Source organism: Leptinotarsa decemlineata, unplaced genomic scaffold (assembly GCF_025532065.1).
Source record: "Leptinotarsa decemlineata unplaced genomic scaffold, Ldec_3_MD MMD2_tig00000035_RagTag_RagTag, whole genome shotgun sequence".
In the NCBI taxonomy this organism is placed as follows: Eukaryota; Metazoa; Arthropoda; class Insecta; order Coleoptera; family Chrysomelidae; genus Leptinotarsa; species Leptinotarsa decemlineata.
In genome coordinates, this window is record NW_027412540.1 from 18,727,601 (window position 1) to 18,745,518 (window position 17,918).

Sequence of the window (17,918 nt, forward strand, 5' to 3'; positions counted from 1 at the left end):
TCAACTGACTAAATAGAACGCATAGATGAACTGTATGTGAGTAAATACAAATGAGAATTTTATTACTTGAAATATGTGTATTTTAGGAATTTTTTGTGATAATTTTATTAAAATAATTCATTCCTCTTGAACAAAAACTCTATAGAAACCTTATAATTGTAAATACATTATATATTTCTCTAAATTTATTATTTTTTAAAAATCTTTGTCTATTACTATCAACAAATTTTGTTTTTAATTATTATATCTATTGTTATTTATGTCATATATACGACTTTTTTACACTTTGGTGTAAAGATGCTTCCATTTTATGTAATCTTTTTATACTTTCGATTGAATAAAAGTATCAATTATTTACAACAATTTGTTTTATTCAACCAATAACATAAAAGGGCTTGTTATGTAGAAATTTCCGAAAACTCGTATTCAATTCAAATAATTATATCAAATGGAAGAAAAAACATTAGCATAATTTAATTCATGGGTGAAAAATTGAAAGAAATAACAGTAAATTTACATATACAAATTCAGTTATTTAATTGAAATTAGCTGGAGAGTCATTCAGTGGGAATCTTATGGACCAAATTAAACTAGTGGTACCATTTTTAAAATGTATCTTTTGATGTGGAAAAGTAAAGCAGATTTTTAATTTTTCACATTGTCAAGTTTTCGCTTCTCACTGAAAGATTCTTCATTGCCTATAATTTTACAGATATGGAATTTTTTTAAATAAAATTACCATATTATACTTACAGTAAAAATGAGTATGGAAAGATAAATTAAACATATAAACAGCTAGTTATCAATATTGTTTTCCAGACACGTCTTTTATCCGAATACGATACATATGAAGGGTGCACTGGAATCATTTACCAATGACGTCACCACACGGTGATGTGAATAGAATAGAACTTTATTGCGCCCATAAAAAATACAAATATTTTGGACAAGTCTCTTATTACATTTCACAGTTACATAAAGAAGCTGTAAATGTAACAATAAAATTAAATGTGGAGTATGAAATGCATTTTAAAAATTCTTAACGTACAAACCAACAGGAAAAGATGCCTTAGGTATCTCCAAGCGAATCCTTAAGAGTAACATTGAAATCACTCAGAGTATACAGGCTCATTTTAGTGAGAAGTTTTTTCACTGTATTTCTGAAAAGTCTGAGTGGCAGATGTTTGATTTTTTCAGGAAGTAAATTGAAGCAAGTGATGCCAATTGATTTGCATTTATTCAATCTTCTTAAAAGGGGCACAATATTATTTCCATTGCGTGTTTTGTACGAGTGAATATCCGAGTATGTTGTGAGTGTGTGATAATTTTCTTTGACATGCAGAACATTGTCAAAGATAATTTGTGAGAATAGAGTCATGATTCTTGTATTCTCAAACAAAGGCTTACAGTGTTCATTATATTCAGCTTTTACAATGCTACATACAGCATCCTTTTGCAAGACAAATACTACAAGGAGTAGTATGTCATTATAGCTGCTTTCTGACCAGCCGTTGTAGCTATTCAACTAATGGCATAAACAGATTTTGCTAGTTTGTTGCAAAGATTACTGATGTGGGTGGTCCAACTGCACTAAAAATTTTCACATTCAGTAGTTGACAAGTATGCATAATAGCATAAGCAGGCAGTCATTGCTGAGACTTCGAGATATAACCTTCGTCTCTGCAGTCAATGCATATACTACTGATGATGTCTGCCACTGTGGAGGTAAAACGTTCAGTACTTCAGGTTCCATTTGACCACCAAGTTCAATGATCCCAACCTTTTTGAGGTATTTCCAAAGAGATATACTTCTTAATTGCAATTATTTAATTTATTGAAATATAAATAAAAAAAGTGTGGGTTTGAAGTTCAATTGTATAAATAAAACTTGAAAGAACTAATAATGTATAATTATAATAAACATGAAACAGAAAAATCATGAACCTTATGTTTTAAAATGAAACTATCCATATTTATTTCTGTTGGTGGATTATGTTTTCAAGTTGAAGCAAGTTTTGGATATAAGAGCCCTTAACTCAATATAAAATAAATACAAAGTATATATAAGTCCGACATTATGATTACACTAATTGTTTTATACTGATATTCTATCTGTTTCGTAATATAAACCAGAATATATGATTATCCAGGTTACCTAAAAAAATCATTTCATAAATAACTGAAACAGTAAAGAAAGGAACTTACCAAAAAACCAGCAAAAGAGGTCATAAATCCTTCTTTAGTTAATTCCCATGTACCACCATAATCATCCTCATCTACATTTTGAAAATTACTACAGTAAATGTATATCACCCCTGCATTTATTAAAGCAAATCTGAAATCAAATAAATATTCTGGACCATTCAAATACAATATTTTCATATTGTAAGCCAATAAAAAAACCTGCTGAAAAGTTATTCACTTCCTCACATGTACACAACAATAATTATGACACATTAGTATTCACTTTCTCAAGAAATTATTGTGGAAATGTGTTATTCTACTTCACGAAAAGATGAAACTGAGCATTCCGCCCAGGTGCCTGATATCAAGGGGGTTGAAAAAAAAACTGAAATTGATCCTTATACCACAAAAACTAACCCAGATAATACATATTATAGAGGTTTGAAGACATTATATGGGGGTTGGTGGAGAAGTAGTTGAAAAAAATCTATTTTTCCAGTAAACAGTTGTAGCTCTCTACAAACAATAACCCTCAGAAGTCAAAACTTGTGCAAGTTATAGATTAAGAAGATCTTACCTTTGAACATATGACTCCTATTTACTTAAAATAATTGATTACTCGTTTCAATTTTTTACCCACAAAAAACCCAGATGATACATTCCCTGTGGGGATTGGTGAGGAGTAGTTACTGTAAATAATTTATCATGTTCTTTGGTTTTGGTGCATAAAATACTTAACTGAAAACCAAAAGTAAATCTTTCGTACTAAAAGTTATTGCTGCATAAAACCACCTTGATATATTCAACAATCAGCAAATGACAGATTAATTCTGTGAGGAAAACCAACTTGCAGGTTCAAAAAATGATTCTCTGAAAATGGTTAAGATACACAAAACTTCAAATTTTCGTAGATATCATTTCTTTATCTGAATAAAAGATGTTAAGCTCTAAGCAGCGGCGGCTCGTCGGAGGAGGCAAGGGAGGCTTACCCTCCCCATAAAATTTTAGGCTATTCATCGCAATAAATTAAAAGATATTGACAAATAATTATGATTATTTTTTTCTGAAAATGCTTGGGTATCATTACTTTACCATTAATTTTTGATATAAATACATAATATGCCCGAAAAAACACTATCACTCACTATGTAGTACGTACCACACTGTATCCTACATTAACAAACGCACCGCCCATGAACGAATAAACCATCAACCCGAAATAATAAATGCCAAACGTTGCAAGGGAGCCAAGCCTCCGACCGCTTTAAAAAACACAAGCTCCGCGAAACCGAACCAACCAGCGACATATGTCCCGATTTGTAATTTTGGTTGCGGAAATTATAGCGTTAGAGGAGGCTAGCCTCCAGTTGGTCTCTGTTAGTGTACAACTGTGTTTGTTTTTTATTTAATTATTCGGACGGTATGCCGTGACCGACCGGGACTGAAAAATATTTCGGTAAATCGTTTTAGTGTTTCTTGGTAATATTTGTTATTTGTGTATAAAACAGGCAGTATTGTAATATAGCAGTGCTTTTTGGTAATATTTTTAATGTGTTTTTAAAGTTTTTCCTTTCAATTTCAAGGTGTTTTCAGGTTTTCACTTTTCGGTAATTTTTTTTTCCCATTTATGGATAAGTTGAACGAAATTGAAAAATCTTACGATATAGTCGATTGGTTGCTGACAAATAATTTCAAGTCTTTATCTTTATCTTATGATAATAAATTTTACATTAATAAAACTCTGGGAAGGCCTCAACCAAATTTGATTTCAATTGAAGCGTTAGATAATCGACAAAATCGAGGATTTAATATTAGTTGGTACGATAAATGCGATTGGTTAACCGGCTCCATTAAACGAGAAAAACTTTTTTGTTGGCCCTGTGTTTTATTTTCCGTACAAACCGAATACCAAACGTGGTCTGAAATAGGATACTCCGATTTAAAAAAATTACCTCGTTCTACAGAAAGACATTTTAAATCCAAGGAGCATATATTTTCATCTTGTAAATTAAAATTGTTTAGCAAACATAATATAGCATCAACTTTAGATACAGCTCAAAAAAGACCATAATTTCTTTTAATAATCAGATTAGGGAAAATCGGTCGAATTTAAAAAGACTTATCGATATTATGATTTATTTGGGTTCCCAAGAATTAGCGGACACGGACACGATGAAACCGAAGATTCGATTAATCGCGGCAATTACAAGGACCTTTTAATGTTACGGGGCGAATATGATTCACAATTTGGCACTTTTTTAAACGGTAGCGTTTTTTTGGTCACCTCAAAAACCATCCAAATGAGCTTATAGACAGTGTGGCATATATTATTAAGAAAAATATAAGCAAGGAGATTGAAAGTGTTTCTTTTTTTGCATGGGAAATTGGTGAAACTACCGATATTACCTGTACATCACAACTTTCAATCGTTTTTAGATATGTCAAAGATGGTAATTTGGTAGAACGTTTTATGGGTTTTCATGATGTTTCATCTGGGCGCACAGCTGCGGTCATGGCCGGCCATTTAAATGGTTTACAAACTAAAATAAAATCCATAGCTCCTCATGCACTTTTTACGCATTGTCATGCCCATGCCCTAAATTCAGTTTTAAGCAAAGCGTACAACAACATAAAAGATTGCCGCGTATTTTTTTCAAGTTTGTCTGGATTTTCGGCATTCTTTTCAAAATCCACCTAAAGAAGCCATGAATAAAATGAAATATGTGGTAGCCGAATGCCAACTTTTGCTGTTATGCATTGGAATTCTACATCTAGAGCAGTAATTTCAGTGCATTCAAACAAAGACAAATTGATTGATGTCTTTGATTTTATCCTAAACAGTGACCATTTTAAAACCGACGACCAAAGTCTTATTGAGGCGAGAGGTTTCAAATATATTTTAAATGATCACAAGGTTTGTTTCTTGTGAGCAATATTTAAATTATTATTTGAACATACTGATGTTGTTTTTTTTATTCTTCAAAATAAATCAACATATATTAATTACTCAAAACAACAGTTAAACAATTTAACAGAAATTTTGATGAATTTTAGAAATAACGATACATTTTTTAATAATATTTTTGAATCAATTGATATAACTCTCAAAACAAATTTAGACTTACCCGATTTGAGACAAAATTATAAACAGATTTATAATGAAATATTGGACACCTTTCTAATGCAAATCTAAGTTAGATTTGAAGATTTACTTAAATTAAACTACTTTGATTTGTTGTTGTTTGAAAAATTTTAGTCCTATACCAAAGATTTTCCCCAAAAACTTTATAACGACTTAATAGCTCAGTATCCGTTTTTCGATGTTATTCAACTGAAAAATGAATTAATCGTAATGTACAGCGGCCCTCAAATGTTTCGAAATTGCAAGTCTCCTTCAGATTTATTAAATTTTATGTTTAAAAATGAAAAATTAAAAATGATTTATATCAAATAACTCAAAGACAACCCTTTTTACTTGTTTTTGTTTTTTTTAATGGTCAGTTTTATACGTATAATTTTCGGCAATACACAATTTTTGTTTGCATTTATGCAAATATTACGTATTTTGCTTTAAATAGGTGCGGTACCCCAAAAGCATACACATATACACGGTGTCCTATCTTGAATAGGTCAGTGATAAATGAATAAGAACATTTTCAACAAATATTCCATCATATCGAAAACTGAACAGTAATTTCTTGAATACTTTAAAAAATGTTTTGACCTTTTGAACCAAATACTTACAATATCAGTCCTATCAATCCTTTTAGAGGCAATAAGCCCCAAAATATGCCTAATAGTATACCTAGGGCTTGTCGAGCCCAATATATCACGTCTAAAAATTCTTCCTGAAAGATTTTAATTGAAAAGATCAAGTAGAATGTAAAATCTTCAATATTAATCTAACCTTATCTGGCCATTCTGAATTGGAGGAGAACGCTCTAGACCAAATTGATGGCAAAGATGATTTTACGGTACCATTTTTTTCGATTAATTTTGTTTTTGTACTCATGTTAACTATAAATTATTTATAAGATGAAATACTTTTATATTTCTGTCTGGTTGGAAGGATTGGATTTTTTATCATAACCTAAAATACTTCTTCTCATTTTGTAATTGAGGCTATGAGTGCAATAACGGACCAACCCCAATATTTGTAAATGGTAGAAAATGAGTTTTAAAAAAAGTGAAAATTAGAAGATCTACTATAACCTTGTTTAAGAATATTTTTGGACTTGAATGAATGGAAGTATGTTAGATAATAGTTATTTTATGAATTTGATAAAAAAATTCGGGTACACACCTATATTCCATTTTTTAATGTGGGTTGGTCCACTTTGCAGTTGAAATATTTTACGCTATTGAATGGGTTATCCCACAAAATAATACACTCGATATTACATAAAAGACTTTATTCGAACATAATGTGTATACAAACATAAGAAGTTAGAATGTTTAATTCTCTTCGACGTCAAATGGGCCAATTATTTCACCTCCGGCTGCTTGAGCTGAAGATCTCAGGTTTTTATAAAATTCATGGTGTATAGGAGGGATCAATTCCATTAACTGAAGAAGATCTCTTTTTTTGGCTTCATTAATGGTATTACCATTTGGATACAAAAGTGGCAATTCCATTGTATTCTTGGAAACAGATTTCCTTTTTTTAAGATCGACTGTTTCAAAATAAACATCTTCGTGGTTTGAATACTTATATTGAAGAGTATTGGGAAAGTCTTTCCTAAACCTCAACCATTGAATTTTAAGCCACTCTACCTTGGTTTTGGATTCCGAAACTTTTCTGTTGGTTATAGTACTTTCCAGAAATTTCGTAGAAAAAAAATTCGATTTGTCCATGTTTATTACTATGAATGGATGTTTCTTCCTTGCGTGCTTTATGACTGTATGCCAGTCTTGGGGTATAAATACATGTGGATGGAATTTTTTTTCTTTTTCTATTAGACCAAAATCTTGGTCAGATGGTAAGTAAGAATGACCACTTACCAGAAACTTGTGGTCTATTTCTTCCACAGTAAAGTTTCTAGATGCAGTTATATAGTTACATAATAACGACATTTTGATATTACGATTCTGACCGCCACATTGGTCAGAATACATAATGAGTCGTTTAGACTTTATGTAATTTTTAATGTAAAATAGAATGCAGGATCCTACCTCTTGAGGACCCCTAGAGGCGACGGTTTCATCCCACACAAACATAAAGGAGTTGTTAGTTCCCATTTCATGGATATTAAAGCAGTAAGTCCATAATTGCCTCTTGTAATAACAAATTCCTGCGGTAAGCACAGGTGTAGGCAAAGTCTTCATCAGATCGAAACAGATTACAGACGCGCTTCCATTTTTTGCCATTTCGGTGTCTCTTTTTAAAGAGTCTCTAGCACTCTTCGCCTTCTTCTGATGCAGTTCTCTTTCAGTTTCGAGTTTTCCCCTGGATTCAGTATCGGCAGCCTTTATTTTTACTTCAAATAAGTCACACTTCTTACAAGAGTCAGTAATTGGTGGATGAAAGTGCAAATTATATTCCTTGTTGAACGTATCTCGGAATATAAAATAAGACAGGGGATCCTGTGTTTCATCTTTATACAACTGGTACATTTTACCGAGACTCAAATCTGGAGACAAGTATTTTCTATGGTTGCTTTTTTCCCGGCCATAGTGAGATTCATACCATGGAAATTTTTCAATGAAATCCTTTAGTTCCATTTTCTTTACGTCGGATGTTTTATTGTGCGGTGGATGTTTACCACGTTTATCACAAGGTGGTGGTGTTCCTAAAGATTTATGTTTGAGCAGTCTGTCTAATCTACCAGCAGAAACTTGAAATACCGCTTGAAAAAATGGTTTGCACACCTTATGCTCCACACCATCCTGTCTGGGTAAAAAGTAAAGCCTGGTATGTTCCCTCTTGGATTCTGGGTTCAGAGTGTAACACCGCAACTTATTAACGACTTTAATCAGGCCAAATAAATATGCAGTTTGCAAGTCGAAGGATTCTAAAGTATAGAAGTTGTTATGCAGTTCCATTTGCCTTTCTGCTGGAAGCAAAAATGAACACCGTCCTTTACATTTGCATTCAAATGGTTTGAAAGATTTAGAACGTACAGTTTTACTCGATTTAGTCACATACTCTTGTCCAGCACACTTTTTTCTTTTGTTGATGGTTCTTTTCCAGTTTTCAGGATTGCGGACACGCTTTTTAGGCTTAGAATGACTGGATGTCGTTGGTTCCGCGCTATCGATATCTGCTTCTGTATCGTCGTCTTGTTCCCCGTCCCTATTAGTTTCCTCCAAATCTCCATCCGAAGGCAAGTACTCCGATCCAGAATCCGCAAATGGATCTGATTCTGAAACGCACAAATTACAACCGTGGAACAATTTTTTAATCCAATTTTTAAGAATGACAACTAAATACTATTATTTAAAAGCAAAAACTATCCCACAAAAATAAAATTAAAAAATATATCATAACCCACAGTTAAATGTTTTTACATTCATACTTTTTTATTTCTATTTATAAAATATACCTACTCACCTCTACTTGTAACATCTCCATCGAAATCCATATCAACAGAATGAATAATATAGTTCACAATAATTAAAAGTCACAATGATAAAATTCACAAAAAGGTTCAAAAGTAATAATCAAGAATGACAGCCAAACGTGTAACTGTCAGCAGCACAGTGGACTAACCGCGGTTGGTCCACTTTGCTTCTCTAAAATGCTATCAAATATGGAGTGCCAAAACTACTTTAGTGTAGCCATCTAGTAACAAATAGAAAAAGGTGGATTGGTCCACTATGCAGCTGATAGATGTCAACTAGACGGTTAATATCCTATAATAAAACAAATTTTGAATTTTTGTGGGTTGGTCCGTTATTGCACTCATAGCCTCAATTGTGGTATTACTGGTATTTCCTCTGAGAGACATTAGCTAGCTTTTCTCTCTGAGCACAGATTACAGACAATTCCTCCTTGAAACCTAAAGTTTTTATTGTTATTTTCAAGATAACATTATGTGAAGAGTCTTCAAACAACAGTAATAAAGACAGCCCCTATAAAGCAGAAAAAAATGATTCAGTTGAACTCAACATTAGATAATTTTTATTGATAGCTTTATTCGAAATATGACGTTTTGACATTGGTTTCTGCTTCGGTAGCGATGAAAAAAATGGAAGTGGAAAGAAGTCTATGATATCTTTTAATTTAATTTGAAATTGGATTAGGGGCCAATAAATAGTTGTTATAAAACAAATGGGTGACCTCTTGTCTCCAGTTTTCGTGAATGCCCATAGTGAAATGCGCAATAGACAGGGCTACAGAAATCGTCCTAAATTACACCCCTTATGATAATTACTTATTCTGGACTCTAGTCAGATTAGATGTTATGATGAATCACTTCTTCAAACGGTATCAGTTGTTCAAGGCATCTCACTATTTGGTCGAATACTGCAAGGAATTTAAGTAAATGCAAGATGAGCTCATGCGATGTAACATATATTTGTGGTAATCGATCCAGGCCACAGATGAAGTTTTGCTCATATTGAACTGAGTTCTGTATAATAAATCCACCGATCCTTCTCTTTAACTCTCTCTGCTTTATATATTCATGTGAATACTGAGTTAACAATTGAGAGTATCTGTGTGCATAAAATATCAGCTGAAAATTCATTTATCGTGAGCTAATCGACCTATATTTTCTCTTCAACACAATTTGAAAAATTTAATAGATGAAAAACATTCAATGAGGAACTAACTTTCCACATCAGAATGTGTATTTATTCGTCACAAGTGAACACAAAACTGTACTCAACTCATATTCGCAAGAAATAATCAAGTCACTATCTCTATGTTTTTTACCACTTTTATTTGTAACTAACGTTACTACAGTTTCGTCCTATATGGACATTTTCAAACTTAAACAGTAAACTAAGAATGATTCATTACATTCGCTAATATATACCATTCACATACTTGATTGAGTACCTGAATTTACAGTTCACAATGCGCATGTGCCAATTTAAAAACCGGAGAGTGAATTAAATCGATTTGGTCATTTAACAGGTTGCACCCGCAATGCATATGCTTGTGAATTTCCAAGGATTCTAAATAATTGAGTTTGCAACCCTTCCTTGCATAGTGCATAATTTCCGTATCGTTTAGATTCGGAAACTTGTTGCATGCCAAGGAATGGTTTGAAAACGTCGAATCATTTTTTCCAAGTCTGAAGGACATTTCATGTTCAGCATACCGTTTTTGGAAATTTCGTTCGCATTGTCCCACATAAACACTATTACACTCCGGACACTTAAGCTTATAAACTCCAGATTTTTCCAACTTGTCGACCTTATCTTTGGCATTGAAAAGAAAATGAGATAACCTGGCATGTGGTCTGAATGCTACTTCCACATTGTTTTTTCTGAAGAAACCTGCGATAATTTCTGTTCTTTTTCCAAAATATGTTAGCGTTACCTATTTCTTGATTTCTGGTTGTTTGACCTGAGGATATATTAATCTACAAGTGAATTTCCGGCTTTGTTTCCTGACTAAATTCTGGATAGTATCTGCGTTGAAACCGTTATTATGACCTATCTGTGTAATTGTATCAATTTCCCTAGCTAGATTGTCTGCAGACAAAGGCAGTGAGAATGCTCTGTGCAGCATTGAATTGTAGGCTGCTAATTTATGACTGTCTGACCATAAAGGTCAGTGAATTTAGAATACTTACCTATTGTAAATGATGATTACGAAGAACAATTTTTGTAATTTGTGGATGGCTGAAAACAACATGCTAAGTTGAGGTTTAAATTGTTAATTTGTAACTGCTCCTTAAATACTTATTTCATTTTGCTTATCCTGTGAAATAATTTATATAATTGAAGAACAATCAGATGAAATTTTACATTCATTTAATCTAGTCTTTCGAAACCAAATAGGTATCAAAGTGAAACTTTTAGTGCTCGATTTGAAATTAATACACAAAATAGAGTGAGAATTGTGATAAGAACAGCTAATGCCTTACTGCAGTTGAAAGGTAATTTTGATACCTGACAACTGATTATTTATATAATTGCTTTTTTCTGTGGCAATTCAACGAAAACCCAATTATCGAAATTCATGACAACTAACACTTTTTCGAGTTTTCTCATACTGTCAAAACCCATAAGTATGGCTCCAACGTATATGCCACAAATCGAACTATCCGCTAAAGAACAAATATTTGCTTCTTTGTTCAGAACGAAATCAAGATCATACATTTTATGCTTTCGGTTTGCTACAGCTATGATGTGTTTTCTTTTTTTATTCACACCTTTTCCTTTTCAAAATTGATATCAAAACCATTCATTTCTAGTTTTCGAATATGGACAAAAAAAAACTGCTTTAATGTAATTTTCATTTATTCTCCAACTATTGTCTTTACATTGATATCTTCACATTTTCACCATTTTTTATGTTCACGGAAACAGGCATTTGTGAACATTTCGCAGAACTTGTTGTTTTTTTTTCATTTGAAGTTAACATTATGTTAGAAGAAAAAAAGAGCAAATCAATATTTGGCCAAATTAGATCCCACATTCATGAAAATATTTTCTAAATTCATCATTTTCTAGTTTTCCAACATGTATTTGTAAGTGACTAGTAGACATTGGGTTATTTTTGTTTCTCTACTTTCCAACGTCTTTTAGACAAATTATTGGCCTCGGAAAGTAAAGAAACTTGTTTTACCTTGTCAATATAAATAACTTTCAAATTTCTGTTATGTTTTCAGATAATTACAATTGTGGCTAGTTTTACAATTTCACAAGTTTTGTGGAGATCTCTTATTTCTGAATTCAACCTTGACCTTCAATGGTCTTTTTTTTGTCTGATAGGAAAATCCACTTGAAGAAAATATTGCTTCATTATTTTGAATATATTCATATAAAGATTTTGAAAGCTCTTTCAACCGTTTAAAACAGATGACAGGTATTTTCGGAGTAAGTTTGGTGTAATAAATCAATTTCAAAGTAATTTAGTGTTTGTAAGTGAAAATACAAGAAACAGGATGATATTTTATTCAACAAACATAATACCTTTTACATGTTATCAGCTTCAACAGATACAATAATAATTTAATTAATCTAATGAGAAATTACCTTATGTTCCTATGTTTTTAAAAATCTAATATCACATACCATGGCCAATTTTGAAATCACAAATTAATGAAAAATGGTCTGAAGGATACGAAAATGATGGCACCCTGTGTTCACCGATTTCTTCCCCTGAAGGAAAGTCTAGGACAGCCTCTAATTCTAGCGAACTTTTGGAATAAAATATATAATCTATTGTGTGACAGACCTCGCCTTCTCCTCTGATTTTCCAGGTAGTGTAAGAGGGTTCTCGTTGCGCTGAACTTAGGGTTGTATTTGGATCACAGTCAGCATAGGCGCTTCCTAGGTTCAAGGGATTTTCCAGGATCGTTTGATAAATTGGTTCATTCGGTTCAGCATTGAAGTCCCCACAAAGAATTAATGGCCGCCCTTTGCACTCGTTTTGAACAAAAGAGAGAAGATCCTTTCCTTGTTCATTTCTGAGAGTTGAAAGAAGAGCACCATTTCTGGCTTTCAGATGAGTTGTTGTGACACATATATCTTGTCCAGTTTCTTTCATTTTGAGTATCATCAGTAGGGCAACCTAAAAATAATATTCAATTTCAATGTATGATTTATAATTGATGGTTTATTTAGAATCCATAGGGGCCGATAAATAGGTGACCCCATGTCTCCAGTTTTCGTGAGTGCACATAGTGAGATGCGCAATAGAAAGGGCGGCAGGAAATGTCCGTATCTCATCCACGGTTCCATCCCATGAAGGTGTCATTAACGAATCTCAACCAAACTCGAAGCTTCCCGGGTTTCTTCAATAGCCAGTGGTTCAAACCACCCATATATATGTTGGCTATAACCGGTAAAAGTGTCGATCCCATTGGCAGTCTCCCATCTTGCATGAAGAATTCGCCCCTTAGATGAAAATAGCAGTTCTGGACACATCAATTGAAAAACTCGTTCTATCTTCTAGTTCCTCGACTTCATATAGCTTCCTCTTAATGATTTGAATTGTTTCTTTGTTAGATATGCTGGTGAGCAGGCGTTTTGTCTGGATAAGATACATTGATGATACCTTAATAGTATGAAACCATGGAGACACGGAACTCGACACTTTTTTGCAGTACCTTAACAGTGTAAGATCTGTCATTACATTTGAAATGAAAAGGAAGTCCACAATGGATTGCTGTTTTTAGAAGTAATAGTGAAGAGGACCGACAAGAAGGAAAAATCTAAATACTGAAAATGCACTCATAACGGACAGTATCTGAATCACGAATCCAATCACGAAGGAAAATCTCAACAAGAAAACTAAGTTACATCAGGAAAGGCATTCAGCAGATTGGTTACTGCAGGTGGAACATACTTTGACTAGAAGACAGCTAGAGGCTCGCAAAATGGAGAGGCCGTCACAACTAGTGCTAACCCTAGCTCACTTCAGAGGACTGTTGGAGAGGATAAGAAGAATTTGGTCCAAGTAAGTTCAAAAGACTCTGCTTCAGATACATGAATACCATTCGTAGCAACCTCACAAAAACCAAGCCACCAAACATAGAGTTATCTAGATCATTTGCTTTTTCAAATACTGTAACGAAAGTGTCATTAGCATACGAAGTGAAATGAGCATCAGTGTGTAAATTATCGAGATCATTTATACAGCAGATGAAAAAATAAGTCTGATGATTGACACTTGGGGATCTCCCAAATTCATAAGCAAAGTCCAAGATTTAATATTCTTCAAACAGTTATTACTTTGGTGTTTAATAATGGTGTACTATGTAGGTGAACTCAAAAACGGTTCAAGCCAATTCAACGAAGCGCCATTTTCTTCGTACTTTGGATTTTTGTTAATTAGAAGATCATGGTCTACACATTGACATATCTTTGCAAAAGCCGTGCTGACACGTTTTGTTGAAATATTTTTATTATCAAAAATAAAACATACCTGATTACTTTGTACTTTCCAAATTTCCAAAATATGCGTTTCAGCTTTGAGTAAATCAAATTTGTCTTTTCTATAAAAGATGGCGCAGCCATCGGGTCCATTATTTCCATTAATGTATATACAAGGTGAGTCGGGTTTTGGAAAGAACATCCCAGTATAACCCTGTGTTTGCAATACATGACTCAAAAAGTTGAAATGGTCCACTTCCTGAAATGTTTCGTCAATAAATCAACTCTTGGTTTCGAGAAACTTAAGAACTTTTGATTGATAATTTTCATGGAAAAAATCTAGTAAGTACTCAAATAACAGGACAAACACAGTATTTACCTGTAAACAAATTATGTCTGGGCAATATTCAACAAGTTCTTCTACGATGAGATATCTCCTAGAGTTCCATTCCAATGCTTCATCAGGACATTTAGCGAAATTGTCATTCATTTGCCCAAGAGCTGAAAATATACGGTAACATTGAGTTCACACGAAATTGAATAACCCATTTTCGTCAGTTCTTTCATCAGAAGTTGCGGTGGTAGCATCTTGATAGTTTTGATAGTGTAATTTTTAATGGCAATTCAATGTTTTGGACAGCTTTTCTTTTTTTATGATGGAGAAAAATTGCCATGTGACACAATTTACGTTATTTGAAATCGTATTGTTTGTACTATTCTGAATTAAATTTTTTAACAAATATAAAATGTATGGTTTTCTTGGTTCAATTAGCACAGTTTCAATAAATTATTAGTTACCTTAGTCCTTAGTAATTTGAAATTGCTTCTCGTTTTCAATATAAAAAATTATAAAAGAATTGATATTGTGAGGTGAATGATATTTCAAAAAATTACCTTGGGAGAGAATATTCCATTGCATTATCCTCAAGTTTTGGGGATTGGATATGTACTCACTGCAAGCTGAAAAAATATGATATGTGTATGTATCAAATCCGGCAAATTTCATCAGATATTCGTCAAATAAATCATACATAATTCATTCAATGAATTTTTGTTTCGCCGAAACACTAATATTCGGTTTTGTGATGTACTGTTTGGAACCTTTGGTGTAGTAATGAATAGTACTGGAGTTTTTTCCCAACACCAAATCGTTATTTTTACACCTCGACACGTGTTTCGATCACCACGTGATCATCTTCCTGTTGAAGATGATCACTTGGTGATTCATTGAACTTAATTAATTGAAAAGCTCAGGAAATAGCATGCAAATAAATAAGTGTATGTTTTTTAAGTAGGATACTTGTATTTATAAGAAAATAATTTTTTTTAATGCTCAAAACAATTTAATTTTTTATAATCAATTGATTAATTAATGAAAAAAAGAGAAATGAAACTTTCTATGTTTTTACCACTTTTATTTGTAACTAACGTTACTGCAGTTTCGTCCTGTAAGGACATTTTCAAAGTTATATATTGTATTAGTTTGAAAATGTCCTTATATATTGTATACCTATATTTACTTTTCCGAGTTTCTATTCCTCTATTCTCATTTCACTTTTTCTTTATCTATTACTCTCTCACTCCGTCTCCACTCTGAATTCTGTTGCCATGACGCCTTCACAGCTGTTCACAGAGACTCGTTCGTGATGAAGATGATGATTAATTAATCAATTAATTGATGAATGTGGTCGTTACTACGTGGTAGGAAATCATAATGAAGAAAAGAGAAATTGAACTTTCTATGTTTTTTACCACTTTTATTTGTAACTAACGTGACTGCAGTTTCGTCCTATAAGGACATTTTCAAATATATAAGGATATTTTCAAACTTATACAATATATATCAAATATATAAGGATATTTTCAAACTTATACAATATATACGTTTGAAAATGTCCTTATAGGATGAAACTGCAGTAACGTTAGTTACAAATAAAAGTGGTAAAAAACATAGAAAGTTTCATTTCACTTTTCTTCATTATGATTTCCTACCACGTAGTAACGCCTACATCAATTAATTGATTAATTAATCATCATCTTCATCACGAACGAGTCTCTGTGATCAGAGCTGTGATGGCGTCATGGCAACAGAATTCAGAGTGGGGACGGAGTGAGAGAGTAATAGATAGAGAAAAAGTGAATAGAAAATAGAGGAATAGAAATATAGGGAAATATAGGTATCACACAGCTGCACGCATTAAACTTTATCGACGAATTTTTGTTATTTCGGCATGCGGAAATCGTCAGATTATATATTTTTGTTATCTTTGAATTATTTCCTTCAAAATGAAAAAAAAAATAGCTATGCTAGAGAATGTCGAAATGACGTTATTTTTTTACAACTTTGCTGCCCCCCCTTTCTTTACGTCACTCTCAAATTGTCAGATTACTGGAATATACACTTTTTAGCAGGTAATTAACTCACCCTACCTTAATCTGACGCGCTCGAGAATTTCTGATGATCAATTTTTTTTACTAATCTGATCCTATATCCCTCACAGGCGGCCTTATATATGGGGCTCATATTTGGTGGAGGTACTTAACCGGGTACAAGGTATCCCCCCTGTATATTAATCTGCCGCGCTTTAGTAAATCCCAAAATCCCCGCTTGGGCTCCCCTATTAATGTAACAATTGAAAACACTTACCTTTTGTTAACGTATTTAATTTTTTGACTTTGAGTCCATAATCGGAATCTGGATTTTTAGCCTTTCTGAAAACCCTCTTCACCATTGGGTGTACTTTCGGCTGTTGCTGACAGTGTTGTATCAGTTCATGTCTACTTATGTTTTTCGAAAAGTTCACATCCTCATCGAGGACATCGTTATTTATTATTTTTGGAGCAGAAGTGAAACTTCCCATTCTGTAAATAATGAAAAAATTAGTTTCCAACAATATTTAGACAACAAACAGTGTTACTATGTTCATTCGGGTTTGAAGACCATCGTAGTTTGGAACTGCATGCTAACGTTTCGCACGAGTGGCTGGCTTCTTCAGAGGTTTATTCATCTTGATGAATGCAGTTCCAAACTACGACGGCCTGCAAACCCGAATAAAGATAGTAATACTAAAAATCTCGGCCGCAAAAGCCTTAACCAATTTATCATTTAGACAATAGTTATAACAATTCAATTGAAAGTGTTCAGGGGAATGAAATATAATCGATGTGTTACCTTTGAATAATTTTATCTCTAATACGAACACGTTTCATCAAGAAATCTTCACCAATGGAACTGAACTCAATCATTATCAACAGATAACTGGAAAGTTATGATCGAGTTTTGCACTATATGAGAGATCAACTAATACATATTTCATGAAATTGCTTTACTGTAATGCAAATTTACTGTACGTACTACAATATCGTTATGACATGGTTTGTCTGGAGAATTTTCTACGAATGCCAAAAGTTATGGTTTTCGAGACTGATAGTTTATTTTTTTGTAAACACGTTTTATCTATAAAACTCTGATATTATTTGAACTCTAAGATAACATAGGCGATACGTACTCGTATAGTCAAGGAGCAAGTTATTCATACGAATATTGGCAAGTAAATATTAGCGATGTGTTATTTCTTGTGAATAATTAAGATACAGTCATTTTTAATATTGGTTATGCTATACATGGATACAATACATTGTTTACAACGGAGGGTATGTGCATACATTCTAAATTCCTTTCTCTTAGTCATTATTGTGAAAGTGTGTAATATACATGTTGCATAATATAAAAAAGAAGG

The 17,918-nt window shown here is 32.9% G+C and overlaps 3 protein-coding genes across 7 annotated transcripts in view; all 3 read right to left on the reverse strand.

Moving 5' to 3' along the window:
- Positions 1-1,888: 1,888 nt before the first annotated feature.
- Positions 1,889-6,291, reverse strand: LOC111512229 (GEL complex subunit OPTI). The gene is made up of 4 exons (XM_023168328.2): positions 6,092-6,291; positions 5,929-6,032; positions 2,206-2,335; positions 1,889-2,155 (listed from the first exon to the last, which is right to left on the reverse strand). The coding sequence occupies exons 1-4, from the start codon at positions 6,194-6,196 to the stop codon at positions 2,096-2,098; spliced, it is 399 nt and encodes a 132-aa protein (XP_023024096.1). The 5' UTR covers positions 6,197-6,291; the 3' UTR covers positions 1,889-2,095.
- A 16-nt stretch (positions 6,292-6,307) lies between these two features.
- Positions 6,308-9,095, reverse strand: LOC141481041 (uncharacterized). The gene is made up of 2 exons (XM_074171985.1): positions 8,735-9,095; positions 6,308-8,546 (listed from the first exon to the last, which is right to left on the reverse strand). The coding sequence occupies exons 1-2, from the start codon at positions 8,763-8,765 to the stop codon at positions 6,640-6,642; spliced, it is 1,938 nt and encodes a 645-aa protein (XP_074028086.1). The 5' UTR covers positions 8,766-9,095; the 3' UTR covers positions 6,308-6,639.
- A 3,144-nt stretch (positions 9,096-12,239) lies between these two features.
- cu (NADP/NADPH phosphatase nocturnin) overlaps positions 12,240-17,918 on the reverse strand; it is a 43,658-nt gene continuing 37,979 nt past the window's right edge. For 4 of the 5 annotated variants that reach the window (XM_023168312.2, XM_023168320.2, XM_023168289.2 and 1 more), the window contains 5 exons: positions 16,826-17,040; positions 15,073-15,138; positions 14,558-14,679; positions 14,231-14,437; positions 12,240-12,874 (listed from right to left, as the gene is read on the reverse strand). In XM_023168312.2, the coding sequence (XP_023024080.1) occupies positions 12,368-12,874; positions 14,231-14,437; positions 14,558-14,679; positions 15,073-15,138; positions 16,826-17,040 (1,117 nt within the window). In that variant the 3' untranslated portion in view covers positions 12,240-12,367. Of the gene's footprint in view, positions 12,875-14,230; positions 14,438-14,557; positions 14,680-15,072; positions 15,139-16,825; positions 17,041-17,350; positions 17,517-17,918 lie in introns of those variants that run through there. The other variant, XM_023168302.2, reaches the window with a different exon arrangement.

What these genes read in the sequence shown, in the direction of transcription:
- LOC111512229 (XM_023168328.2), bottom strand. Translation starts at nt 6,196, where the DNA reads ATGAGTACAAAAACAAAATTAATCGAAAAAAATGGTACCGTAAAATCA. An exon ending in ATTCAGAATGGCCAGATAAG is followed by an intron (nt 6,033 to 6,091) that starts GTTAGATTAATA and finishes AAAATCTTTCAG; the next exon opens with GAAGAATTTTTAGACGTGAT. An exon ending in CCTCTTTTGCTGGTTTTTTG is followed by an intron (nt 2,156 to 2,205) that starts GTAAGTTCCTTT and finishes TGATTTTTTTAG; the next exon opens with GTAACCTGGATAATCATATA.
- LOC141481041 (XM_074171985.1), bottom strand. Translation starts at nt 8,765, where the DNA reads ATGGATTTCGATGGAGATGTTACAAGTAGAG. An exon ending in TGGAGATGTTACAAGTAGAG is followed by an intron (nt 8,547 to 8,734) that starts GTGAGTAGGTAT and finishes TGTGCGTTTCAG; the next exon opens with AATCAGATCCATTTGCGGAT.